Source organism: Sapajus apella, unplaced genomic scaffold, assembly GCF_009761245.1.
Source record: "Sapajus apella isolate SASKATOON/1434 unplaced genomic scaffold, GSC_monkey_1.0 scaffold2, whole genome shotgun sequence".
Classification (NCBI taxonomy): Eukaryota; Metazoa; Chordata; class Mammalia; order Primates; family Cebidae; genus Sapajus; species Sapajus apella.
This window is the reverse complement of record NW_022436942.1, coordinates 25,664,517-25,692,160: the sequence shown is the minus strand read 5'-3', so window position 1 is coordinate 25,692,160 and position 27,644 is coordinate 25,664,517. Positions and strand designations below refer to the sequence as shown.

General features: G+C 39.6%; 1 protein-coding gene and 1 non-coding gene across 8 annotated transcripts in view; both read left to right on the top strand.

The window, feature by feature from the left end:
• The window catches only part of DIP2B (disco interacting protein 2 homolog B), a 269,005-nt gene that overhangs the window by 152,782 nt on the left and 88,579 nt on the right, over positions 1–27,644 (top strand). For all 7 annotated transcript variants that reach the window (XM_032293570.1, XM_032293562.1, XM_032293545.1 and 4 more), the window contains exons 3-4: positions 1,189–1,317; positions 21,529–21,654. In XM_032293570.1, the coding sequence (XP_032149461.1) occupies positions 1,189–1,317; positions 21,529–21,654 (255 nt within the window). The remainder of the gene's footprint in view (positions 1–1,188; positions 1,318–21,528; positions 21,655–27,644) is intronic.
• Positions 18,240–18,350, top strand: LOC116527837. Its single transcript, XR_004258759.1, has one exon. It is a non-coding gene; the product is annotated as a U6 spliceosomal RNA (small nuclear RNA).

Here is a 27,644-nt window from a genome sequence, read left to right as displayed (position 1 = left end):
TGTGGCACTGTTGCTTGTACTCCCCAGACCACTGCTTTGAGTCTTAATTTTTTGGCTTTATAGGCTGATTTTCAGCTGCGGTCTGGAGCAGAACATTTGCTGTGTAGGTGACATCTTAACATATTGGGCACTTAATTTGCTATGTGCAAGCTGCCTTACTGGGCATACCCAGGAGCTATTTCAGAAACTTAAAATGCACCTTAAAGAAGGAAATCCTTCAATATGTGACAACCTGGATGAACTTGGAGGACATTGTGCTAAGGGAAATAAAGCAGTCACAGAAGGACAAATACTATATGATTCCACTTATATGTGATATCTAAGAGAATCAAGCTCAGAAGTAGAGAGTAGAATGGTGGTTGCTAGGGGATATAGGAAATGGGAAATGAGACATTGCTGTTCTGCAGGTATGAAGTTTCAGTTATCCAAGATTAGTAAGTTCTGCTTTATAACATCGTGCCTATAGATCATATTAATGCTATTGTATTTTACACACAAAATTTTGTTAAAACGGTATATCTCATGTTAAGTTTTCTTATTGTAATTTTTTTAAAAGAAACAACTTTGGAGTTAATCATTTGAGATAAAAAAGCAGTAAAACATCAGAACTTAGTGTTTTTCTGTTTATTTACCCCATCCCCATATTCTTGATAAAACAGTAAATTTTGGGAGGGCAGAGTCTGGGGACAGACCAGGTACTAGAAAGGGCAGGGTCAGTGATGGGTCCAGTTGCAAGAGGGGCTAGTAGATTTGACTTGAAGCTGTGCTTGCATAATCACTCTGTTTTTGCTTGAATTCTGTTTATCTGGAGTGACTTATGGTATGGTAGCTAAGGCTCCCCAAACTATTCATTGTCTCATTGTTTAGGATTTAGAGGGTCATATGCAGTCAACTCCCCATCACTACTGCCTCTTCTTGGAGTCTCTGGAATGGCTTTTTAGTTTACATTTGTCTTCTTGTTATTTCTCTCCTATCAGCCTATTGACATTTAATACTCTAAGATGATATTTTTTAGTTTGGATGTGTTTACATCATATTTATGTATATATATTAAAATTTTCAAACCCTTTACTGTAGGTGGGGTAATAGTACCTAGCTCAGAGTGTTCTGAGAATTGTTTAAAGTGCTTCAGAAAATGTTAACTATTACTGTTATTGGATAACCATCTTCTAAACTTCCTTTTTTTAGAAACTGATTCAGCAGTACAGAAAGAACTTAGAAACCAGACACCTGCTCCATCTGCAGCTCAAACTTCTGCTCCCTCTAAGTACCACCGAACTCGATCCGGAGGAGCCAGGGATGAACGATATCGATCAGGTGAGGAGAAGCCACAGAATGGCCAGCTGAATCGTTTTCCTAACTTTAGTATGAACTGCATATTCTGAGAGCTTCTAATACTTGTTTTTTTTTTTTTTTGTTTTCTTTTTTTTCCCTTGAGGCATCAACAGGTCTATATTAACTCATTCACCAATCATTTATTTTGTACCCTATTAAGTGTCAGATATAGTAGGTACTCAGTAATTTCCTGGAAATGCTGTAGCACATAAGACTGTTTCTGGCTGGGAGCAGTGGCTGACACCTGTAATCTCAGCACTTTGGGAGGCCAAGATGGGCAGATCACTTGAGGTCAAGAGTTTGAGACCAGCCAGGCCAACGTGGTGAAACCCATCTCTACTTAAAATACAAAAATTAGCCAGGCATGGTGGTGGGCGCCTGTAATCCCAGCTACTCAGGAGGTGGAGGCAGGAGAAGCACTTGAACCCAGGAGGTGGAGGTTGTAGTGAGCCGAGATCCCATCACTGCCCTTCAGTCTGGGCGACAGAGCAAGACTCTGTCTCAAATTAAAAAAAGGAAAAAAAAAAAAAAAAAAGATGGTTTCTGCCCTCAAGGAACTTAAAAGTTTAAAAAGAGAGCCAGACAAGGATATAAACACAAACGCCATGTGAATAAATAATAAGAAAATGGAAGGTTGGGTCTCATCGATGGTGCTGGGAGAGCTCAGTGGATTCTATTCGAAGAGGCAGGTCCTTCTGTGTTTGCCAGAGCTGTTGTGTAACTACTCTCTTTTAACTGATGGAGCTGAAAGAAAACTCACAATGAAATTTCAAATTACTTATTTCTTCTGACCCAAAAAGCACCCATGGGAAAGGAAAGGGCAAGGTGTGCCTGCCTGGCAGCGGGAGCATGTACCAGGTGGCAAGTCCCAGATGTGCAGCTTTGATAAGCAGAGGGGTGGTTCGTAGACCCCCAGAGCACGTGTGGTGCAGCAGGCCCTTCCAATGCCCACTTCCTGTCCATTGCACTGAAAGTAGTCTCTGCAGCACATTTCTTGTTTTAAGAAGTGGCAGAATTAAGCCAGAAGAATAATGGGGATGTTATTTATTTTCTTCAGATTTTTGTCTTCTTTGTACTGACCAAGGTTGCCTTAATGTTTTCTTGAGTTGAAAAGCACAGTCGATACCACATTCTCTTAAAAACTACTTTAGAGAAAATGAGGAGACCGGGCACGGTGGCTCACGCCTTTAATCCTAGCACTTCGGGAGGCCAAGGTAGGTGGATCACCTGAGGTCAGGCATTCAAGACCAGCCTGGCCATCATGGTGAAACCCCATTAAAAAAAAAAAAAAAAAAAAGAGAGAGAGAAAATGAGGAGAGGACACAGTTCCAGAGCTACATCAGCCATTTTGTCAGCTGATTTTACTAGACAGATAATTTTCACACACACAAGGAGAAAACGATGAGAAATCTTCAGTTAAGGAAAAAAAAAAAAAAAACAAAGAAAAACAGAGGTTGTAATTTTATACCAAAACTGCCTTGAGTGATCAGGAGAGGCTTGCTCAGAGAACAAGACATCTTAAGCTGAGTCATGGTAGATAGACAAGAGTTAGCCAGGGAAATAGTGTTCAGAACTTAGAATGCAAGGGCCAGAAAGAGGTGGGAGATGAGGCTAGAAGGATTACCAGAGACCAGATCTTGGGGGATCTTGAATGTCACTGAAGGGATTTCAGCAGAGCAGTAATATCATCAGTTTGTTCTAATAGCTCACTCCAGCTGTAGACTGGAGTGCCTGGCACAGAGCCTACCATGTATAAGAGCTAAACAGATATTTTGCAGAAAGAAGGGAATTGAAGTATTTACTAGTAGGCTGGGTGCTGTGGCTCACACTTGTAATCCCAGCACTTTGGGAGGCTGAAATGAGTCAGGAGTTCGAGACCAGCCTGGTCAACGTGGTGAAATCCCATCTTTACTAAAAATGGAAAAAGAAAATTATCCAGGCATGGTGAGGCACACCTGTAATCCTAGCTACTCTGGGGCTGAGGTGGGAGGTTTGCTTGAACCTTGGAGGCAGAGGTTGCAGTGAGCCAAGATTGCACCATTGCACACTCCAGCCTGGGTGACAGAATGAGACTCCATCTAAAAAAAATAGTAGTTACTAGTTAAGGAATGGATTAGAGAAAGGGAGGGCTGGAAGTAGCACAGCATTCAGGTGCTCCCCTTTGTTGCCAATCACCTAAGCCTGATTTTCCAGCCACCTAGTGTTGCCTTTTGAGGCTGGAGCCCAGGCTCAGCAGCAGCATGTTCCAGCCTGTCCAGAAGGGTTTTTAGCCTTCACAGCTTTCATCCCTGGCCTTCTGGGAATTTTTGTGTTGTTTTACCTTTGTTTTTCCAGCATGTAATAAAGGATTATTAAGGAACCAGAAAGGTGATTTCAACATTCTATATCTAAGCCAATCACATGTAAAGAAGTTTTCTGTGAGCTTATTTAGTACTATAAAATTTTGTGCCTCACCTTAATGAAGCCAACTAATGCCTGAGATGGAAAGTGATCTTACTGTAAGTCATTCTAACTCCCTTGATGTTAAAACCCAGCTGTGCTCTGTAGTCCCCGCTCTTTTGCACCATTGCTTTCAGATTACCCCAAGTATTATAAAGTGTATGCTGTGGATCAGATACTAATCAGCTTACTGTGGAGATGGTTGACTAGGTGCAGGTGTACTGGAGAGTCTTTAATAATTTTATGTTTATCTTACTGTTTTTCTGTGTGTGTGTGTGTGTGTGTGTGTGTGTGAGAGTGTGTCTGTGTCTTTTAAAGGATAGTAACAAGAAGTGGGCCAGAACGAGGTGAAGTAGGGGAGAAAAAGCAGTTTTAAAACCCTGAAGATATTGAAAGCTATGAGAATCCTGCAATACTATCAGGAGGGGAACATGAAAAGGGAATGCAAGTGTAGACTTTGGGTGAAAATCAAAATTTTCAATATATTAGGAATTGCTCAACTAAATAGTGAAAGAAGCTCAGCATGTGAAAGAAATAGAGTCTCTGAGAATTCTGGCTTTGAAGAAGAAGAAGAAGAAGAAGAAGAAGAAATCAGCAGGGTGTGGTGGCTCATGCTTGTAATCCCAGCACTCAGGGAGGCCGAGGCAGGAGGATCACTTGTGAAGAGACCAGCAGCAGCTGCAGAGGTGGGGCAGATAAGTAGCGGAGTTTGATGGTAGCTGAACTTGTTTCTGTTTGCTACTCCAGTCATAATTTCCATGTCATGTGCAAAAATAGCTGAAGAATGTAGAGTACGTTTAATAAAAGTTGCAGGAATTCAGAATAAAGTGATGGCTACATAAGAAGGATTTTACATTAATGCTGATGAGTGTAATTATAAAATCCTTTCTTATTTGATGGAGGCTTATTAATACCTATAACATTTCAACCAATCATAATCAAATCTAAGTAGACTTAGTGTTCACATTTCAGACGCAGTATGAATGACTTACCTTTATTCAGAGTTTAGATTATCTGACCTGACTCTGTTCTTTGTGCTTTAGCCAAGAGGGGGCTTACATTTCAAGTATACTACCTTATTAGTATATTTCTTTTTCCTGCACATCCAGGCATGATGTGCCTCCCTGCACACACGTAGTATGGTCTCAAATGTAGAAAACACAAATTAATGCCTGAGATGGAAAGTGATCATTCTGTAAGTCATTCTAACTCCCTTGATGTTAATCTCTTGAGAAGGTAGGTACCTCAAACAAAACAACAGAAATAACACAGGATGTTAAGGGAGTATTCATATCACCTTATTCAGCTCAAACATGAGTACTGGTAAATGATACCCAGCTTCCACATGCTTCTGGGAGACATGTCCAAAGTCAACTGTGTCTGGGGACTGACCTCTGGAAGTGACTTCTTTATCAAAGATCAAGATGAATTGTGTGCTGGTGAATGAGTCAAATTCAGTAAAGAGAGCTGCCTGTTCTTACCAGTAAGAGTCTTTGCTAATAGATAGCTGAACATCTCCTTTTGACACTAGTGTATGGGTCAAGGTTTATCATGTTAGAAAATAGTTGGGTGGCTTGATTTGTTTTGTGATCTGATGCCATGAATCTTTGTGACAGGGGAAAATATGCTCTTTAATTACTAATTATCCAAATGTTACAGGCCTTCTAAAGCTTACATAATGTGAATAGTTACCTAGCTTTGTCTAGTTTGCCATTACGTGTTTCATATCACATATAAAAAATACTTTTGGAAATACATTGTTTTAATAAATGTGAAAATTTGATTTGCTGTTTGTTGCTGACAAAGTGCTTTCTCAGTAGAAATGATTAATTTTTTTTTTTTTTTAATGAGATGGAGTCTTGATCTTGTTGGCCAGGCTGGAGTGTAATGGCGTTACCTTAGCTCACTGCAACCTCTCTTCCCAGGTTCAAGTGCTTCTCCTGCCCCAGCCTCCTGAGTAGCTGGGATTACAGGCACCCACCACCACACCTGGCTAATTTTTTGTTTTTTTAGTAGAGACGGGCTTTCACCATGTTGGCCAGGCTGGTCTTGAACTCCTGACCTCAGGTGATCCACCTGCGTAAGCCTCCCAAAGTGCTGGGATTACAGGTGTGAGCCACTGCACCTGGCCTAATCATTTATTTTCTAACACAGCTAAGAATCATTTTTCCTTCCAATATAAGGACGTTTTTCTCATTTTAACATACCTAAAATCAGAATGTTTTATATAAGATGGCATCATAGATTCAATTAAATATGCAGTCGTGACTCAACTAAGTAAATCCCAAGGATACAGGCAATAAATTGTGTAACCAATATAAATGCAGTATAAAATTATTTTATTTCAGAGCCAAAAATAAGTTGGTAATGTCTTAAAGGTAATAGCCTAACAGTTTGGCAATATCTTTAAAATTTTAAATAGTCATGTTCTTTATCCAGAAATTATACTTTAAGGAATTTATTTTATGTAAACAATCATGTGCACAAAGATGTATACATATATATACAAAGATGTTTGTAGTATTGTATATAGTGCAATGGTTAAATAAGTCATAGAATGTTCACACAATAGAATTTTATGAAAGTTAAGAGAAAAATAAGGTAGATGTATTTGTGCAAATATGGAAGGACGTACAAAATACTTTTTTTTTGAGACAGGATCTCGCTCTGTTGCTCAGGCTGGAGTGCAGTGGCACAGTCATGGCTCACCGCAGCTTCCAACTCCTGGGTTCAAGCAATCCTCCTGCCTCAGCCTCTCAAGTAGTTGGAACTACAGGCACACACTGCTGTGCCAGGTTAACTTATTTTATTTTTTGTAGAGATGGGATCTCACTTTGTTGCCCATGCTGGTCTCAAACTCCTGGTTTTAAGCAATCCTCCCGCCTTGGCCTCCCCAAGTGCTAGGATTACAGGTGTAATATTTATAACATTATTATAATAATATAAACATATGTTAGTGTGTTTACAGACATGGAGACCTGAAAAAATATATACCAAACTATTGAGGCGGGTTTATTTTTGGGAAGTGGTGGGTCAAGGGAAAATTTTCACTTTAGTATTATGTATGTTCACATCTTTTTGCAATGTGTATTTTTTTTCAATTTTTTATTATGGTAAACTACACATAAATTTGTGTGTGTTATAAATTTTAAAGATAGGTTTTAAGGTCTTAATTACTATTACTATTATTATTATTGACAGAGTTTCATTCTGTTGCCTGGGCTGGAATGCAGTGGCACTATCTTGGCTCATTGCAACCTCCACCTCCTGGGTTAAATTGATTATCGTGCCTCAGTTTCCTGAGTAGCTGGGATTACAGGCACATGCCACTACGCCCAGCTAATTTTTGTATTTTTAATAAAGATGGGGTTTTCCTATGTTGGCTAAGCTGGTCTCGAACTCCTGGCCTCAAGCGATCCACCCACCTTGGCCTCTCAGTGTGCTGGGATTACAGGTGTGAGCCAGTGCGCCTGGCCCAGTTATTGTTCTTAATGACTTTTACTCTAAGTATGGATTCTTGTGATTCAATGCTGGAGCTAAATGCAGTATAACTCCCTTTGCCACCCTAATTGTGAACTTTTCTGTCTCTGTCCAAATCTAATTCCTGATCTGGTGATGGCTGGCACTGGCACACCAAGATCATTTTATTTCTGATACACTCCTCATACCATAGAAGGTAAGTTGAATTCTGTTCAGTAAGCATTCATTGTAGACCTCCTATGATTTGAGCAAAATGTTAGATTGTTAGAGAAACATAGATGAAAACATGGGAGTTTTTCTTGTTTGTGTGTGTGTTTTTTTTTTTTGTTGTTGTTGTTGTTTTGAAACAGGGTCCCACTCTGTTGTCCAGACTGAATTGGAGTGGCACAATCTTGGCTCACTCCAACCTCCACCTCCTGGGCTCAAACTATCCTTTTTCTCCTTAGCCTGAGTAGCTGGGACTACAGACACACCCTGCCATGCCTGGATAGTTTTTATATTTTTTGTGGAGACAGGGTTTCACCATGTTGCCCAGGCTGGAGTTGGTTTTTTTTTCCCCAATACAAGGTACAGAGGTGACACAGAAGAGGGAGATGGGAAGGCATACAGTGTCAAGAATGGGCTTCAGAGTGGAGGTGGTGATGTTTAAGCCATTTTGAAGGATGGATAGCTGTTTGCTATATGAATATTCCAGGCAGAAGAAACATAATTTATCAAGGCATGGCAATGTGAAATAGAAAATTAAAATATCCCCTCTTCTTCCTCTCCATCCTGCCCACAGAGTAGTGCCCTAATTAATGCTGTGATATCTTGTTGTTTCAGAAGTTAGTTGTAGCTGCCTCTGCAAGAGGTCATTACCTTAGAAATTCGGGGAAAGTGGCATGACTGCTTGTTGACTTGCAAGGAATTCATTGGACTATACCTCTCTGCTTTATGACTCAGCCCACCCACACATCTGCCTTTCACTCTGTCCTTATCTGTCTATAAAAAAATCCTAACAGGTGGCTGGGCGTGGTGGCTCACACCTTAATCCGAGCACTTTGAGAGGCCGAGGTGGGCAGATCATGAGGTTAGGAGTTCAAGATGAGTGTGGCCAATGTGATGAAACCCTGTCTCTACTGAAAATACAAAAAAATTAGCCAGGCACACCTGTAATCTCAACTACTCAGGAAGCTGAGGGGGGAGAATTGCTTGAACCTGGGAGGCAGAGGTTGCAGTGGGCTAAGATCGTGCCACTGCACTCTGGCCTGGGTGACAGAGTGAGACTTCATCTCGAAAGAAAGAAAGAAAAGAAAAGAAAAATCCTAACGGGTAAGGAAGAGCACTCAGTTTAAAGCCTGACTGTGCCGCTCATTGACCATATGCTAACTGCTTGGTAAAAACAAGCCAAGAGGGCTGGGCACAGTGGCTCATGCCTGTAATCCCAGCACTTTGGGAGGCCAAGGCGGGTGGATCACCTGAGATCAGGAGTTCGAGACTAGCCTGACCAATATGGTGAAACCCCATCTCTACTAAAAATACAAAAATCAGCCAGGCATGGTGGTATGTGCCTGTAGTCTCAGTTACTTGGGAGACTGAGGCAGGAGAATTGCTTGAACCTGGGAGGTGGAGGTTGCAGTGAGTAGAGATCAAGCCACTGTACTCTAGCCTGGGTGACAGAGCAACACACTGTCTCAAAAAGGAAAAAAAAAAAAAAAAAAGGAAAAGAAAGAAAAAAAGAATAGGAGCAGATACTTTGAAACTAAAAATAACGTATTTCACTTATCTTTTTTGGGCAAGATGGGAAAAGAAATGTTCCAATGTTATCCATGGATGTCGGGGGAAGTGGACACTCTTTTATCTTGGTGGTAAAAGTATTAATTCTTAACGTTACCAATGAGATTGGACATTTAAAGATGTGTTTACTGGCCATTTGTGCTTCTTCTGTGAACTACCTTTTCCTTGCCTAGGCCTATTTTTTAATTTTAAGTTGGGTGGTTCTTTATTTTTTTCCTTCTTACTTGCAAGGGCTTTTTTTTATCCTAAAGATACTAACATTTAAATTGTATCATAGGTATTTGCCAATGCAGAGAAACAAGAAAAATCAATGTAAGAACTAGAAAAGAAGTAAAACTGTATTTGCAGCTTATGTGATCATTTATTTAGAAAACACAAGAGAATCAATGATAGAATTAAGACAATTCAGTCAGCAAAATATAAAATTAGTACAGAAATCAGCGGCCTTCACATATGCAAATAAACAGTTAAAAGATACAAATCACAAGGTCAGGAGATAGAGATCATCCTGGCTAACACGGTGACCCCTCATCTCTACTAAAAAGAGAAAAAATTGGTGGGGCGTGGTAGCACGCTCCTGTAGTCCCAGCTGCTTGGAAGGCTGAGGCAGAAGAATCGCTTGAACCTGGAAAGCGGAGGTTGCAGCAAGCTGAGATTGTGCCACTGCACTCCAGCCTGGGCAACAAGAGTGAAACAAGTGAAACTCTGTCCAAAAAAAAAAAAAAAAAGATACAGTAGTAGAGCAAACATCGTTTACAAAAGCAATAAAGATAACATATATTTAGGAATAAACCTAATAAATGTCTAAAACCTTTATTTAAAAAACTTTAAAACCCTGAAAGACAAAACAGTAGACCTGATAAATGGAAAGACATCCCTTGTTCCTAGGGCAGTTTAACATCATGAAGATGCCAGGTCTGCCTAAATTACTTTATACATCTAATCTAATCCCAATAAAAATAGTATCAAATTTATTTATAGAGCTAGACAACTCAGTTTTGAAGTTCGTTTGGGAAAATAAACAGATAAGAACAACTAAGAACACTGAGAAAAGCTATAAGGAATGACTGCATCTACTAGATACTAGAACATCCTGTAGAGACTATAATTAAAACAATTTGGTATAGCACACAAATGAGCAGGCCGACCATTGGAATAACAAGTTGGGAGGTAGGCATATATCTGGGGATTTAATATGCAATAAAGATGACATTACAAATCCCCAGGACAAAAAATATACTTTTAAATAAATGACACTAGGACAGCTGGAAAAAGAGTAGATTCATACCTCATGCTATGTATAAGGATAAACTTCAGGTGGGTGCGGCTCATACCTGTAATCCCAGGGATTTGGGAGGCTAAAATGGGTGAATCACTTGAGGTCAGGAGTTCAAGGCCAGGCCGCCCAATATGGTGAAACCCTGTCTCGACTAAAAATACAAAAAAATTAGCTGGGTGTGGTGGTGAGCGCTTGCAGTCCCAGCTACCCAGGAGGCTGAGGCATGAGAATCACTTGAAGCCAAGAGGTAGAGGCTGCCACGAGCCAAGATTATGCCGCTGCACTCCGACCTGGGTAACAAAGCAAGACTTCGTTTCAAAAAACAAAAGCATAAACTTAAAAAATCAGAGATCTATATGTAAAAAAGAAACCATATGAAGTGCCAAACGAGGCCAGGTACTGTGGCTTATGCCTGTAATCCCAGCACTTTGGGAGAGCTGAGGCGGGTGGATCACCTGAGATTAGAAAAGCCTGGCCAACATGACGAAACCCTATCTCTGCTTTATTAGCTGGGGGTGGTGGCAGTGAGCCCTATAATCCCAGCTACTCGAGCCTGAGGCAGGAGGATCGCTTGAACCCAGGAGGCAGAGGTTGCAGTGAGCCAAGATTGCACCACTGCAATCCAGCCTGGGCAACAAGAGCAAAAACTATCTCCAAAAAAAAAAAAAGTGCCAAACAAAAACACCGAATTTTCCTATAATCCAGCCTTACAAGAAAGCCTTATGGGAAGGCTCAGAATGAAGATGTAATTTTAAAAACTACATGAAAATATTTTTGTTGTGGTTAAAAAACACATACATTTATTCTTTTGACAGTTTTTAAGTATACATTACAGTATTGGTAACTGTATGCACGCTGTTGTACAGCAGATCTCTAGAACTTGTTCATCTGTGTGACTGAAACTCCATACCTGTTGAACAACAGCTCATTTCCCCTCCTCGCAGCCTCCCCCAACCACCATTCTACTTCCTGTTTCTGTGAATTTGAATACATCATATAACTGGAATCATGCAGTATTTGTTTTTTTGTAATTGGCTTATTTTACTCTGCACAGTGTCGTCAGGGTTCATCCATGTTGTAGCATATGATGGGATTTCCTTCTTTTTTTAAGGTTGTATAATATTTCTTTGTATGTATATACCGTGTTTTGTTTATTCCACCACAATGGAGATTTGGTTGCTTCCACATCTTAGTTGTTAGGAACAATGCTGCAGTGAAACATGGGTGTACAAATATCTCTTTGAGATCCTGTTTTCAGTACATTTGGACATATATCCAGAAGTGGAATTGCTAGGCCATATGGTAAATCTATTCATATTTTTATTTATTTATTTATTATCATTATTTTTTGAGACAGAGTCTTGCTCTGTTGCTAGGCGCCAGGCTGGAGTGCAGTGGCGGGATCTCAGCTCACCGCAACCTCCGCCTACTGGGTTCAAGCAATTCTCCTGCCTTAGCCTCCCGAGTAGCTAGGATTACAGGCGCACGCCACCACGCCCAGCTAATATTTGTATTTTTAGTAGAGACAGGGTTTCACCATGTTGGCCAGGTTGGTCTTGATCTCTTGACCTCATGATCCGCCTGCCTCAAGCCTCCCAAAGTGCTGAGATTACAGTAAATCTATTTTTAATCTTTGAGGAAGCTCCATACTGTTTTTCATAGAAACGATATCATTTTACAGTCTCACTAATGGTGCACAAGCATTCCAGTTTCTCTGAATCCTCTCCAACACGTGTTTTCTGGTTTTTTGATACAGAAGTAAATTCTAATAGGTGTAAGGTAGGACCGTTCTAGCGGCTGTGAAGTAATACCTCATTGTGGTTTTGATTTTCATTTCCTTGAAGAAAGTGATGTTAAGCATCTTTTCATATGATTATTGGTTATTTATCTTCTTTGGAGAACTGTATATTCAAGTCCTTTGCCCATTTAAAAAATTGGGTTAATTTTTTTTTTTTGTTACTGGGTTATAGGAGATCTTTATTTTAGATATTAATAACCTACCCAATATATGGTTTGTAAATATTTCCTCCCAATTTTGCAGGTTATCTTTTTATTCTGTTGATTGTTTCCTCTGATGTGCAGAAGTTTTTAAGTTTAACGTAGTCTTATTTGCTTATTTTTGCTCTTATTGCCTGTGTTTTTGGCGTCATATTCAATAAATTGTTGTCAAATCCAATGTCATGAAGCGTTTTCCCTCTGTTTTCTTCTAGGAGTTTTAGTTTTTGGCCTTACTGTTTAGGTCTTTAATCTATTTTGAGTCAATTTCTATATATCATGTTAAATAAGAGCCCATTTTCATTCTTTTGCATGTGGATATTCGCCTTTCTTACACATTTGTTGAAGAGACTATCCTTTCCCCATTGTGTAGTTAGTTTTGACACCCTTGTTGAAGATCATGTGACCTTATATGAGATCATGTGTATTTCTGGGCTCTCTGTTGTTCCATTGGTCTTCACGTTGGTCTTTATGCCAGTACCAAACTATTTTGAATATAGGAGCTTTGTAATAACTTTTTTTTTTTTTTTTTAAATAGGACAGTATATCACTGTGTTCCCCAGGCTGGTCTCAAACTCCTGGGCTCAAGTGATCCTCCCTGCCTCAGCCTCCGAAAGTTTTGGGATTACTAGTGTGAACCACCATGCCCATTCTGTAATAGTTTTGAAATCATGCCTATAATCCTAGCATTTTGGGAGACCGAGGTGGGCAGATCACTTGAGGTCAGGAGTTTGAGATCAGCCTGACCAACACGGTGAAACCCTGCCTCTACTAAAAATACAAAAAGTAGCTGGGCATGGTGACACACACCTGTAGTCCCAGCTACTTGGGAGGCCGAGGCAAGAGTATCACTTTAACCTGGGAGGCAGAGATTGCAGTGAGCCAACCAGGATCACACCATTGCACTCCAGCCTGGACCACAGACCGATACTCCATTTCAAAAAAATAAAGGAAAAGGAAATATGATGACTCCAGCTTTGTGCTTCTTTTTAAATATTATTTTGGCTATTTGGAATCTTTCGAGGTTATGTGTAAAAAGTTTAGAGTTGTTTCTTCTATTTCTGGAAAAAAAAATGCCATTGGATTTTTGATAGGGGTTGCATTGAATCTGTAAAATGCTTTGGACAGTAACAACATTTTTTTTTTTCCAGTAACGACATTTTAACAATATAAAGTCTTCCAGTCTGTGAACACAGGATCTCTTTCCTATTTCTAATTTCTTTCAGAGATGTTTTGTATTTTCGATGTCACCTCCTCAGTTAATTCTATTCCTAAGTATTTTGTTCTTTTTGAGGCTATTATAAATGGAAATATTTTCTTAATATTCTTTCCAGGTAGTTCATTGTTAGCGTACTGAAAAACAACCTTTTTTTTTTTTTTTTTTTTTTTTTTTAAGAGGAAACAGGGTCTCCCTCTGTTGTGCCTAGGCTGGAGTGCAGCAGTGTGATCATAGCTCACTGCAGCCTCCACCTCCCGGGCTCAAGTGATCTTCCTCTTCAGGTTTTCTGAATGAATTTGAGAAAGATTGACATTAATTCTTATTTAAATGTTTGATAGAATTCTCCAGTAAAGCTGTCAGGTCCTGGACTTTTCTTTGTTGGGGAGTTTTTAGTTACTGATTCAGTCTCCTTGCTAGTTATAGGTCTGTTGAGATTTTCTCTTTTTTCGTTATTCAGTCTTGGTAGGTTTATGTTTCTAGGAATTAATCCAATTTCTTGTACATTATCCAATTTGTTGGTAGGTAATTATTCATAGTAGTCTTTCTTTTCTTTTCCTTTTTTTTTTTTTTGAGAAAGGTCTCTCTCTGTCATCCAGGCTAAAGTGCAGTGGCACAATTATGGCTCACTATAGCCTCAGTTCTCCTGCTGCAACCATTGGTAGCTGGTACTACATAAGCAGACTCACCCATGCCAGCTAATTTTTGTGTTTTTTGTAGACACAGGTGTTGCCATGTTGCGCAGACTGGTTTCCACCTCCTGGGCTCATGTGATCTGCCCACCTTGGCCTCCCAAACTGCTGAGATTGCAGACATGAGCCACTGTACCTAGCCCATAGTCTCTTATAATTCCTTTTATTTCTGCGGCATCCAGTTGTAATGTCTCTCTTTTATTTCTTATTTTAGTTATTTCAATCTTCTTTCTTTTTTTCTTAAGAAAGCTAAGGGTTTGTCAATTTGTTGATCTTTTCAAAAAACCAACTAGCTTGTTGATTTTTGCCCACTATTTCTCTATTTATTTCATTTAATTCTACTGTAATCTTTATTATTTCTTTCCTTCTGTTTTTTTTTGTTTTTGTTTTTGTTTTTGTTTTTTTTGAGATGGAGCCTTACTCTGTTGTCCAGGCTGGAGTGTAGTGGTATGCTCTCAGCTCACTGCAACCTCCATCTTCTGGGTTCAAGTGATTCTCCTGCTTCAGCCTCCTGAGTGGCTGGGACTACAGGCGCCTGCCAGCACATCTGGCTAATTCTTTGTATTTTTAGTAGAGATGGAGTTTTACCCTGTTGGGCAGGCTGGCCTCAAACTCCTGACCTCAGGTGATCTATTCACCTTGGCCTCCCAAAGTGCTGAGATTACAGGCACGAGCCACCACGCCCAGCACCTTCTAATTTTGGATTTAGTTTGTTCTTTTTTAAGTTCCTTATGTTATAGTTTGGTTTTTGACTTGAGAACTTAATTCTGTAATAATTTTTAAAAACACATCTTTTGCATGGTTAAAAAAAAGCCATAAACAATGTCAAAAAAACAAATGCCTGCTATCCAAATGTCACATAAAGGGAAAAACAAAAACAAATGCCATATCAAAAGAAAACATTTACTTCCTTCCCTTCCCTTTTCCCTTCCCTCTTCCCTTCCCCCTTTCCTTCCCTTCCTTTCCTCCTTTCCTTCCCTCTTCCCTTCCCCCTTTCCTTCCCTCTTCCCTTCCCCCTTTCCTTCCCTCTTCCCCTCCTCCTTTCCTTCCCTTCCCTCTTTCCTTCCTTCCGTCCGTCCATCCATCCATCCATCTTGTCTTTCTGTCTTTCTTGACAGAGTGTCACTCTGTTGCCCAGGCTGGAGTGCAAGTAGTGCAATCATGGCTTAGGCAGCCTCAACCTCCTGGGCTCAAGTGATCCTCCTGTCTCGGCCTCCTTAGCAGCTAGGCCTACAGGCACATGCCACCACATGGGCAGTCTTTTATTTTTTGTAGAGGTAGGGTTTTATTATGTTGCCCAGGCTGGTTTTGTACTCCTCCCATGTTGGCCTCCCAAAATGCTTAGATTATAGGTATGAGTCCCTGCACCTGGCCAGAAAAGATTTCTAATGTAAGGAAAAATAAACAGAGAAGGCTGGTAGAAAAAAAAATGGTTAAGTGACATGAACATTCACTTCACTTAAAAACAGACAACATCAAATGGCCCTTAAGTCCTCTGCAAAAAGGTTTAATCTCACTAATGATCAAGGAAACACAAATTAAAACTATACTAGGATACCAGTTCTCAGCTGTCAAGTTGGCAGCAATCAAAAAACTAGACAACACACTGCAAAGGTGAGGCTGTGGGGAAGCAGTATACCTGTACATTGCTAGTAGTAATGCAGTGTGGTAAAAACCCTTTTTGGGGAAGAATTTTCCAAGATGTGACAAAATTGATGCTTATTTGCTTTTTTATTTAGAATCCTCTCATCAAAATTTACTCTGAAAGATATGCCCTAATTAGATAAAAATATATTTGCAGAAGGCTATTTGTTGCAGCATTATTTTAATTGTAAAATATTAGAAACACCTACATGTCCAGACGTAGGATAATAGTTGAATAAACTGTGTACAGTAGAGTACTATACAGCTATAAAAAAGAATGAAGAATCATTCTCTGATAGAGAATGATTTCCAGGGTGTATTGTTAAGTGGAAAAAGCAAAGTGCAAAAAATATAATATACTTCTTTTTGTTCATGAAAGACAGGGAAATGAAAAGATATATATATCTGCTTATTTCTGTAAAAAATTGTAAATATATATATGTATCTACTACCTATAGAGGGGAGGGTGGGTGGGATTGGGGTAGAAGTGATTGTTGGGGTAGTAATACTTCTTTAAGCTAACTTTTTGGTATAGTTTTGTCTTTTGGAACCATGTTAATTTTTAATCAGCAAGATTGGGAAAGACTTATGGAATATAAACAAAAAAATGAACCTAACTCTGTGAACTATATAACCACACCAAAGCAGGAATGAATGAGAACTAACTCAAATAGCTTTTTACCATGATACTTTAATTATATGTCCTAAGTCTAAAGACCAAAAGGACTACAAGTAAATACCGAACACTAGTTAGAAGATTTATTTTTCATATTGGCATAAGATAGCAATTTTTGACTGGTCGCAGTGACTCACGCCCGTAATCCCAGCTCTTTGGGAGGCCAAGGCAGCCAGATTGCTTGAGCCCAGGAATTTGAGAGCAGCCTGGGTAACATGGTAAAACTCCGTCTCTACCAAAAATGCAAAAAATTAGCTGGGTGTGCACCTGTGGTCCCAGCTACTCATGAGTTTGAGGTGAGAGGATTGCTTGAGCCTGGGAGGTGGAGTTTGCGGTGAGCTGAGATCATGCCACTGCACTCCAGCCTGGGTGACAGAGTGAGACCCTGTCTCAAAAAAAAAAAATTTTTAAATGTACTTCCTGTGTATGGTAGGATTGAGAAATTAGTAAAATATATTGAGAATATTGTGAACCAGGTTTTGTCCTATTAGAGAAGGGAATTATACATGGAAAGAAGGAAAATTAGAATGATGTTGAATTGGAAATGGAAGTATTAATACGAACTTATCATTTTAAATATAGTTAGAAACACATGTTATACATGTATGAATTTCTCGATCCACCAAAAGGGCTTAGAAAAGATACCCAATAGCACTGAGTACCCCTGCTTCTAAGATCTTGGGGATTTTTTTGTTTTGTTTTTGTGGGTTGTTTTTGATACAGAGTCTCACTCTGTTGCCTAGTCTGGAGTGCAGTGGCATGATCTCCGTCCACTGCAACCTCTGCGGGTTCAGGGGATTTTTCTGCCTCAGCCTCTGAAGTAGCTGAGACTATAGGAGTACGCCACCACACCCGGCTAATTTTTGTATTTTTAGTAGAGACGGGGTTTCACTGTGTTAGCCAGGATGGTCTTGATCTCCTGACCTTGTGATCTGCCCGCCTCAGCCTCCCAAAGTGCCAAGATTACAGGTGTGAGCCACCACACCCGGCCAAGATCTTGGTTTTTAAATACCATTCATTTTTCCCTAAAAGAAGCCACGTTTTCCTTGAAGAAAGGTATAATTCCAGGGCTGGAGCAGGAAAAGTACCTCATGAGCATGGATTATCTTATGTCATAAAACAGCTGCTCAAAATGATGGAACTGTGTCCAAAGGACATAAGAATCAATATGAAGGGGACTCCTATTGGTCAAATCTGCAAAAATATGAGCATCAAAATAATGATAGTAACAGAATAGTCATGGAATTAAATGAGAATCAGTGGGCTCATGTTGACATAAATAACTAGGGGAGAAAGGAAAGCTTTTTCTTTCTTTTTTTCTTTGGAGATGGAGTCTTGCCCTTTCGCCCAGGCTGGAGGGCAATGGCACAATCTTGGCTCACTATAACCTCCTCCTCCCAGGTTCAAGTAGTTCTTGTGCCTTACCCTCCCAAGTAGCTGGGACTACAGGCATGCGTCACCATGCCCAGCTAATTTCTGTATTTTTCATGGAACAGGGTTTCACCATGTTGGTCAGACTGGTCTCGAACTCCTGACCTTGGGTGATCTACACTCCTCGGCCTCCTAAAGTGCTGAGATTACAAGCATGAGTCACCATGCTGTCCAGGAAAGCTTTTTCTTATAATAAATACCAACTAATAAATGTAGAAGAAATGGTGGAGCTATAAAAGTATCATATTGTAGTTGTTATTATAATAATTGATTCTGTCGCTTCAGCAGCACATATACTAAAATTGAAACAATGCAGGGAAGATTAACATGGCCTCTGAGTAAGGATGACACAAAACTTGTGAAACATTCCGTTAAAAATAATTTTTTTTTATATGCTAGCTGCAGTGGCTCACACCTGTAATCCAGTCACTTTGGAAGGTCAAGGTAGGAGAATCCCTTGAGCCCATGAGTTTGAGACCAGCCTGGGCAACATAGAGAAACCCCATCTCTATTTAAAAAAAAAAAAAAAAAAAAAAAAAAGTTGATTTCACCAAGAATTATCAACGGATGCTAAAACTAGTGAGTTGAAAGGATGACAAAGTATATAACATTTACAGTCTCAAAAGTATCCTCCTATAAATTACTTGTTAATTACAAGGGCAAGAATGGTAACTACAGTGAATTTATTTAGCAGATACCATGTTCACCAAAGTAACCAACTTTGCAATTAAAGTTATATGACCATAATGGAGCAGATGCATCCTGACATCATGTTTTGAGAAAAACATAACTTCTGGCTGGGCATGGTGGCTTATGCCTGTAATCCCAGTGCTGCATTTTGGGAGCTGAATTAGGAGGATTCCTTGAGACCAGTAGTTTGAGACCAGCCTGGGCAATGTGGTGAGACCCCATCTTTACCCCTCCCCCCCAAAAAAGAAGACAACAAATTATTTCTATGGAATTTCTGCCAAAATGTATAACCTTAAACTAATTATAAGAAAATATGAAACAATCTAAAATTAAAGAACATTTTACAAAATAATTAGTCTGTACAAAAATATCAAGATAATAAAAAGTAAGGCTGAGAAACAGTTCTGGATTATAGGAGAATCAAGAGACAGGACAACTAAACATGTGGGATTTCCTCCAGTAGATCCCAGATCAGGAAGAAGGGTGCAGGGAAAACCTATAGAGGACATTATTGAGACAACTGGCTATGTTGGAATATGGATTGCGGGTTAGATAATAATTTGTATCAATGTTGAATTTCTGGATTTTGGCTGGGCTCAGTGGCTCACACCTGTAATCCCAGCATTTCAGGATGCTGAGGTGGGTGGATCGCTGGACTCCAGTTCAGGTCCTGCCCTGGGCAGTATACATAGCAAGACCTCATCTCAAAAAAAAAAAAAAAAAAAGAAAGAAAGAAAAAAGAAGAATTTCTGGATTTTGTTGTTTTGTTTTTGAGACGGAGTCTTGCTCTGTCACCCAGGCTGGAGTGCAATGGTGTGATCTTGGCTTACTGCATTCTTCACCCCCTGGGTTCAAGTGATTCTCCTGCCTCAGCCTCCTGAGTAGCTGGGATTACAGGCAGGTGCCACCATGCCTGGCCAATTTCTGTATCTTTAGTAGAGACAGTTTCACCATGTTGGTCAGGCTGGTCTCGAACTCCTTACCTCTATTGATCCACCCGCCTGGGCCTCCCAAAGTGTTAGAATTACGGGCGTGAGCCATTGCACCCAGCCAATTTCTGGATTTTGAATAATATCCTGGGGTTATGTAAGACAGAATTCCTTATTTTTAGGAAATATGTTTGAAATATTTCTGGAAAAAGAAGTACATGTACTTTGATCTCAGCAGTTATTGGAATTATTCCTAAGAAAATAATTAGACATGTGCTAAGGTGAAAATACTGAATTATTCTATAAATAATTATAAAAATTTGGAAATATCAGATGATAGTCTATAGGGGATAAAAAAATTAATTAAAAAATAAATATTTGGAAGTAACCTAGTATCTGATAATAAGGAGTTGTGTAAGTAAATCATGGCACATTCATGCAGAGAAATACTATGCAGCCCTTAAAAGTTATGTTATACAGTGAGATGTTTCCAGTTGTATTAGTGGAGGTTTTCTGGTTGCAAGAAACAGAGGCCACCTTACATAGGCTACCTTAAATACCTGAAGTAGGTCATAGAAACACAACATTTGAGAAACCCCTAGAAAGGAAAGATAACTCTGAGAATCTCAACCTTGAAGTTCAAAACCTTCTTTCTAGGGCATTGTCGCATGGTCATTAAAGTTACACCATTTTAGGACCTGCAGTTTCTTGATTGAGAGTTTAAATTCCAAAAAGAAAAAGAAAAAAAAGGATCTCATTGGTCTAGCTCTTATAAGGCCTATATTTAGTTTACAGAGAGGTATGGAAGGATAGTTTGTGTGTGGATTAGGCCCGTTCTTATACAAAAAGAAACTGTTTTTTGTGCATTAGGAAGCTACTTCAGCTGTTATGTACCTCAGTAAGATTTTGTAAAGTTTTTTTGTTTCATTTTTTTTTTTTAAAGGAGAGTACAAAATACAGTGTACAGTATGATTCCGTTTTGTGGAACTATAGAGTGAGCTTTGGGGTGGGGGTCAAAAATCAAGACTTTGGTTTGGATGTGTTAATTTTGAGATTCCTATTAGACATTCATGTAGAGAGCTGAAATTTTTTTGTGCCCAAAGTGGCAAACAAGTAACATCTGCCTTTATGTTTTTCTAGATCAAAATCAATCCTTCTGTTCCTGTGGCATAGAACTGAGGGGTCTCAACCAGGTTTTCTTTCAGACAGTTAAGCAAATCCTAAGCTGCTTTTCTTGAAAAATAATGAGTGTTCTCCAGGCACCTGCACAGCACTCATTCCATTTGAGGCAGGATTTCCTTCCTGGCACAGATGCATGTTAGACTCAGTATTCCGTTTCCACCCACCTCCCCACATCTCTGTCAAACTCTTTGTCTGGTATGTTGAGCAGTCACATATCATTCTGGACTTCATTTTCCTCCTCCATAAAAATTATCCTTGGCTTCTTTTATTTATGTTTTTGATTTTTATTTCTAATTGGTCTAAATCAAATTATAAATAAAAATCACCTAAACATTCACTTTCTTTCTTTTCTTTTCTTTTTTTTTTTTTTTGAGATGGAGTCTTGTTCTGTCACCCAGGCTAGAGTGCAGTGGCATGATCTTGGCTTACTGCAACCCCGCCTTCCCGGTTCAAGCAATTCTCCTGCCTCAGCCTTCCAAGTAGCTGGGGCTACAGATGCGTGCCACCACGCCCAGCTAATTTTTGTATTTTTAGTAGAGACAGGGTTTCACCATATTGGTCAGGCTGGTCTTGAACTCTTGACCTCGTGATCCACCCTCCTCGGCCTCCCAAAGTGCTGGGATTACAGGCGTGAGCCACTGTGCCTGGCCCCCCTTTACCTTTTTTTTCTTTTTCAAACAAATGAGGTAGTGATAGTTCAGCTCACAGTGGTAAACAGTTTTTAGGAGCTGGAAGCTAATAAATGCAAATGTTTAATTTTTCAGATATCCACACAGAAGCAGTTCAGGCCGCGCTGGCAAAGCATAAAGAACAGAAGATGGCTTTGCCCATGCCAACCAAAAGACGATCCACATTTGTTCAGTCTCCTGCAGATGCCTGCACGCCTCCTGGTAGGTTTATCAGAGCTTTTTCTCTGTGACAGTTACTACCTTGATGTTCCTGAAATAAGTTCTGCTATTTCTTTTCTGAGGTAAGAACCAGAATTTTCTCCCCACCATTAGTGCAATGTAAGAAAATTTTGAAGGTGACAGGTTTTGCTTTTCACCTCATAAATAACACACAAAAGATGCCTTAAGAGTAAAATTATTCAAAACAAAACAAAACAAAAACTTTCCTTCTGAATTCCAGCCTTTTTGCCCCTCCATAATCCCCAAACTTATATAGTTATAAATACAAGCCAAAGCTTAGGCCAAAATCCTGCTGTGGTTAAATAGCCACTTTCAGTGTCACCGAAAATACCACTTGTAGTCATATATTTATTTCATTTATACTCCTAGACAAAATGCTTCATCTCTGAAGCAGGTATAAGAATAGTTGGACTTGGGACAAAAGTTTGTGTGTCATTAACGATTACGGAAGAGCAATCATGCAAAGTTGTAATAGACCTGCAAAAACGTATACAAGTGTGTTTATGTGTGTGTGTGTGTTAATGTATTTTGTACATATTTATGTATTTTTAAGAATCTACTTTTTATAATGGAGTCATGAGATCAATGGGAACTAGGTATCTTTGTCCCATCCCTGTTCACCATGCTTGGAATCCTTATACCCCCAAAGTAAATTTAAGTTATAACTTCATATTTGAGGAATAACTGGAAATAATCTAAATTGTCTTGTCTGTTCAGAATCTTTCCCAAAGTTTTTTAAAACCTTTAAAAAAAATTTTTTTATACTTCTCTAGTGGAAGCTTGAAAAAAATTTTTTTAGATCAAATTCCAGACAAGATCTTGATATAGGCCTTTGAGACTAAACCTAGTAAATCTATTTCAGAGCCTCAATATAATGTCTCTCTTTCTACTTTCATGTTACTGGTAATGAAATCTTTAGAAACAAATTTCCCCATACTTTTTTGGCCTAAGCTACTTACTACATATTTGGGGAGATTCCTAGGTTGCCTTGTGGTTGACTTTTATTTACAGCTGTCAAGTGTTTAAGCTGTTTATACTGATCCTATTCCCTGATCCAGATTAATATTAATAGTTTTCTCCTTGGTTTTGGCTAACTTCTCAGAGCATTTGGGTATGCCATGGGCTCATTAACTGTGTGTGCTTTTTTTCTTCACATCTGTGGTGTCAATATGTTTGAAAGAGAAATAGCTCTGTGGCTTCAAGTGTTTCTCAAAATGTAGTACAGGATACCTCTAGCCGGCTATCACAGTAAGACAGTTTGTGTCTATAATGGTGCATACTTCAAACCTACTCATTGAAAATCTTGGATGGTTTCCCTTCTACATTAGTACAGCACAAGTTGGGTCCTCGTGAACAAAGGGGGCTCTCACTTTAGTAGCTATTCCTTTCTGGCAGATTACACTGCAGTGTGGCTGAGGGTTCAGTTGCAGTAAATGGCAAAGGGTAGGGAGCAGCATGACATATAGTTCTTAGAAACAATCCCCTCTAAAGCTGTATCAAAGACATGCAGTTTCAGAGTAAATAGGCCGCTCTCAAGGCTTTGGGTGAAATGTGAGAGTGCAGCAAAGGACCTTGAGAATGCTCAAAAGGAGTGGAAACCTTTTTTATTCCCTTTTACAAAAGTCACTGCCTGAGAGGAATTTACCAGCTCTAGAAACAAATCGTAGCTGTTCGCTGAATGAGACGGTAGTCCTTTGGAATTCGCTATAGGCCTCTGTATTTCCAAACACTAATGTTCTCCTCTGTCTGCAGCCTTGGAGATGTGGCCTAATGTTCTCCATCACCTTATGTGTTTCAATAATTTCATGATTGCAAAGATATGGTCCTCTCTCCTAAGACTTGTATCCAGCAGAACAGTAACAAAAAGGTTCTGTACCCATTTTTCTCCTGTTCTGGAGATCTCTGAATAGTATCTGAGAAGCCTTCATGTGCTGTGAGGGACATCTGTGTTGTCAGATAGAAGAGGAATTCTCTCACAACAAGGGGAAACATTGAGCGCACCCTGCATAGTGATTTCTCACACAGCCCCCACATGGGCTGTCTTAATGCCGTCATGCAACAATTACACACATGCCTAAGACAAATACTTTGCTCTAGTGAGGAAATGTGGGAAGAACTCTATTATAAGGCTTCCATTAGCACCTTTCATTTTAGGGAGTAGAATTTGCTGTTCCCACATTAGGAATCAGATTCCATTCTCTAAGAGCTACCAATTGGCTGTTTCCAATGCCTGTTGTAGTTTAACCCTACATCAGTATCTCCCAGAACTTGTTGCAGCCTAATTCAAGCATGTGGAATAGGTTTTATCTTGCGTATCTACTCTGATAGCCACTGAAACACTGAAGCTTACAAGAATGCCAAGGCTGCATTCAAGGGAAGGGAAGCTCAAGAGAAGGGAAGGAGGAAGAAAATTTACGTTAATCGTTGCTGCTATAGGCTGTTTTTTTTTTTGTTTTTTGTTTTTTTTAAAATCAGCTTCTGGCCAGGGATAAAAGTGACCTAAAAACAGTTGTGGGCTGGGTATGTTGGCTCATACCTGTAATCTCCATACTTTGGGAGGCCGAGGTGGGAGGATTGCTTGAGCCTAGGACAGGAGTAGCTTGTGCAATATAGTGAGACCCCGTCTCTACAAAAAATAAAACAATTAGCCGAGTGTGGTGGTGCACGTCTGTGGTTCCAGCTACTTGAGAGACTAAGGTTGGAGGATCACTTGATCCAGAGGCTGCCGTGAGCCGAGATCAATCCACCGTACTCCAGCCTAGGAAATAGAGTGAGACTCCATCTCTTTAAAAAACAAACAAACAAAAAGTTGTGCCACTCTGGCAGGGAAAAATGAGCCTAACATTTTACAGGATTTAGTTGCTTCTTTATTTATTTGTACACTGCCTGAGATGTCACAACGTACATCGTAAAGCACATCTTGGGTCAAGGCATCACTCTTTACTTGCTGTCCTGTATACATCTGGTTTCTGGGATGACTTACCGAATGCACTAGCCAGTCAGCTTCTTTGGGAGGCACTCAGCAAATAACTGTTTGAATTACTGAATTGATGAAAATTTAGAGCTGTTCTTTTTGAGGGATTTAATAAAAAAGGATTAAGGAGTAAAATATGTCAGAAATTTTGGCTTTATTTATAGTATCGTATAGTCTGGAAAATATGATAAATAGTTGGCATGGGAAATAATTTGTCTTTTGTTCACAAATCACTCTTAAATGATAAGATGTCAGTCACCCTAAAATTTGCTTATTGATATGTACACTAATTTCTATCTTGCAGATCAGAAAATTTAAATTCTGTAAATTGGTAGCAATCTATGGTTCTTTTAGTGCCTGTGACCTTTTTCAGAGTCTTTTAGACTGCTTGAATTACTGCCATCCAGTTCCCTTTATGTGCTGAAATCATTTACTAATGTCATGAGGCAATTACCTCAGCTCTTTCTTTGTAGGAATTCTTTGTGTAACGCTATTACTCATTCATACAGCAAAGCACAATGCAAAAAATACTGCATATATTTTTTCCCTCTAAGCTTTTTCTGTACTCTTGTGGACTTACCCTTTGCTGCATTCTGAGAGTGCACAGATGACCAAATAGACCACTTAATGACCCTAAAGCACAGTAAGCTGTTTCAACTGGCTTAAATTTAGAAGTCTGTCTCACACAGGGCTCTGCTTGAGAGTAGCTAGAGTAATTCATAGGGCCAGAAAACAAGGAGAATTTCCCTTTTTTTTTTTTTTTTTTTTTTTTGGAGACAGCCTCTGTTGCCCAGGCTGGAGTACAATGGCTCAATCACAATTCACTCCAGTCTCAACCTCCCAGGCTCAAGCAGTTCTCACACCTCAGCCTCTCTAGTAGCTGGGACAGCAGCTACGTATTGCCACACCCAGCTAATATTTTAATTTTTTTTGTAGAGATGGGGGTCTCACTATGTTGCTTAGGCTGGTCTCAAGCTCCTGGGCTCAAGAGATTCTCCCACATCAGCCTCCCAAAGTGTTGGGATTATAGGCATGAGCCAGCACACCCTGTTCTGTATTTCTATATATGAAAATGATACCCAGGAACAGACTGGGATATTATCCTTTTAACCTACTGTGAGAATGCTTCATGGAATTATACATTACAGTATGCAAAGGACTTTCAGGTACTAATGACTGCCCTGCATCATTTGTTTCTCATAAATATGCTGAAAAGTAGGAAGAGCAGATTTAGAGATGAGGAAATAAGCGGGTTCATAGTGGCTAAGTAATTTGCCCCAGGTCAAAAAGTAACTAAGTGTCAGACTCAAAATCTTGGTTGTGTCATCATTCTACTAAACTGTCGTCTTTATTTAGAAAATTCTCTATACTTTATAGCCATGGCTCATGCCTATAATTCCAGCACTTTGGGAGGCTGAGGCTAGAGGATCCTTTCAGCCCAGGAGTTTGGGACCAGCCTGGGTAATATAGCAAGAGATCTCATCTCTACAAATAATATTTTTTAGTTCATTGATAATGCTAAATAAAATAAAATTTTTAAAAATGAGCCGGGCATGGTAGTGCATGCCTGTGGTTCTAGCTACTCAGGAGGCTGAAGTGGGAGAATCAGTTGAGTCAAGGCTGCAGTGAACTATGATCACAGCACTGTACCCCAGCTTGGATGACAGAGTGAGACCCTCATCTAAAAAAAAAAAAAAACCAAAAACCTCTTTTCCTGATAGATACTCATGTATATGCATGGTACTGGAATGAGTATTTTTACAAACAAATTAAATAACTGTTGCCTTCTGAATGCTTATAGTCCAAAATATATATCAGTCTGTTAATTTGAACTTAAAAGAGAATACCTGCTGATTTACCAGTTTGGGGAGTCTTTCCTAAATATTCTAATTTTAACCTAAACCACAAAGTAAACAGAGTTGGCAAATCAGACCTCCATAATAAATGTGCTGTAATTAATAGAGTCAGATCATTTTAATAGTGTATTTCGTGATTGGTATGGGTTACGACCAGTGGTCCCCAATTACTTGGGAGACTAGTGAATATCCAATGTTCTTTAAGCCAAGGCGCAGTAAAAACCCACGATATCCAGTTGAATTTGTTTGTTTCAATACCTGATTGTAAAATTTAAGGTTTGCTGATAAGAGTAATTTTATGGTTACCATTTATTGCGTGCCTTCCATGTACCAGTCAAAGGGCCAAGTGCTTAACATACATTTTTTTCATTTTTAGTTCTCTCAGCAGTCTTCTACCCCATTTTACAGATGAAAAAACAGGCATAGAGAGGCTCAATAACTTGCCCAGACTTCTGTTTTCAGACACATAACCAATTAGATCACCTGAAAATTCTCTCCCTACTAGAAAGACAGGGGAAAGAAAATGTTCTTTTAGAAATGCTGGGTAAAGTGTAACCAGCTTTTTTTTTGAATGCATACAGGAGCAAGAGAGAATATAAACAAATCCACTGGCCTGTGGCAAGGAATATCAGTAAACGGGGGACCTTAATTTTAACTGCAGTAATAAAACCTTGGGCCTGTTTAAGGTTGAGGTTGCAAGCTGGAATTAAGATCCCTGGAGGGAGTTTCATCTTCAGCAGTTGAGTGAATTAGAAGAAGGTAACTTGTCAGCAAAAGAAGATGTCAGGAAAGCTTGCCTGGTGTCCGGTACCTGGTGCCTGGCCTTGAAATAACAGGGACAGGGCCCTTCCCTGAGAATTTGTGGTCAGTGGGTACAAGGTTTGAATGGCACTACCTGCCTGGTAAGAACTAACATTAAAAGTGGCTGTAGGCTGATGATAACCCTGGGCACAAATGATCTTTGAAAGGACACGAACTCCATGGGACTTAGGGTTTCCACAGAGAAAGATCTACGGAATGTGAGCTAATAAATAAAAACACTGTAGAAATAATCTACCATGAGCGAGAGTGGAAAGAAAACACCAGGCACCACGATTAAGACCCTGAGCTCTGATTTGCTCAACACCTATCAGTGGCAAAGC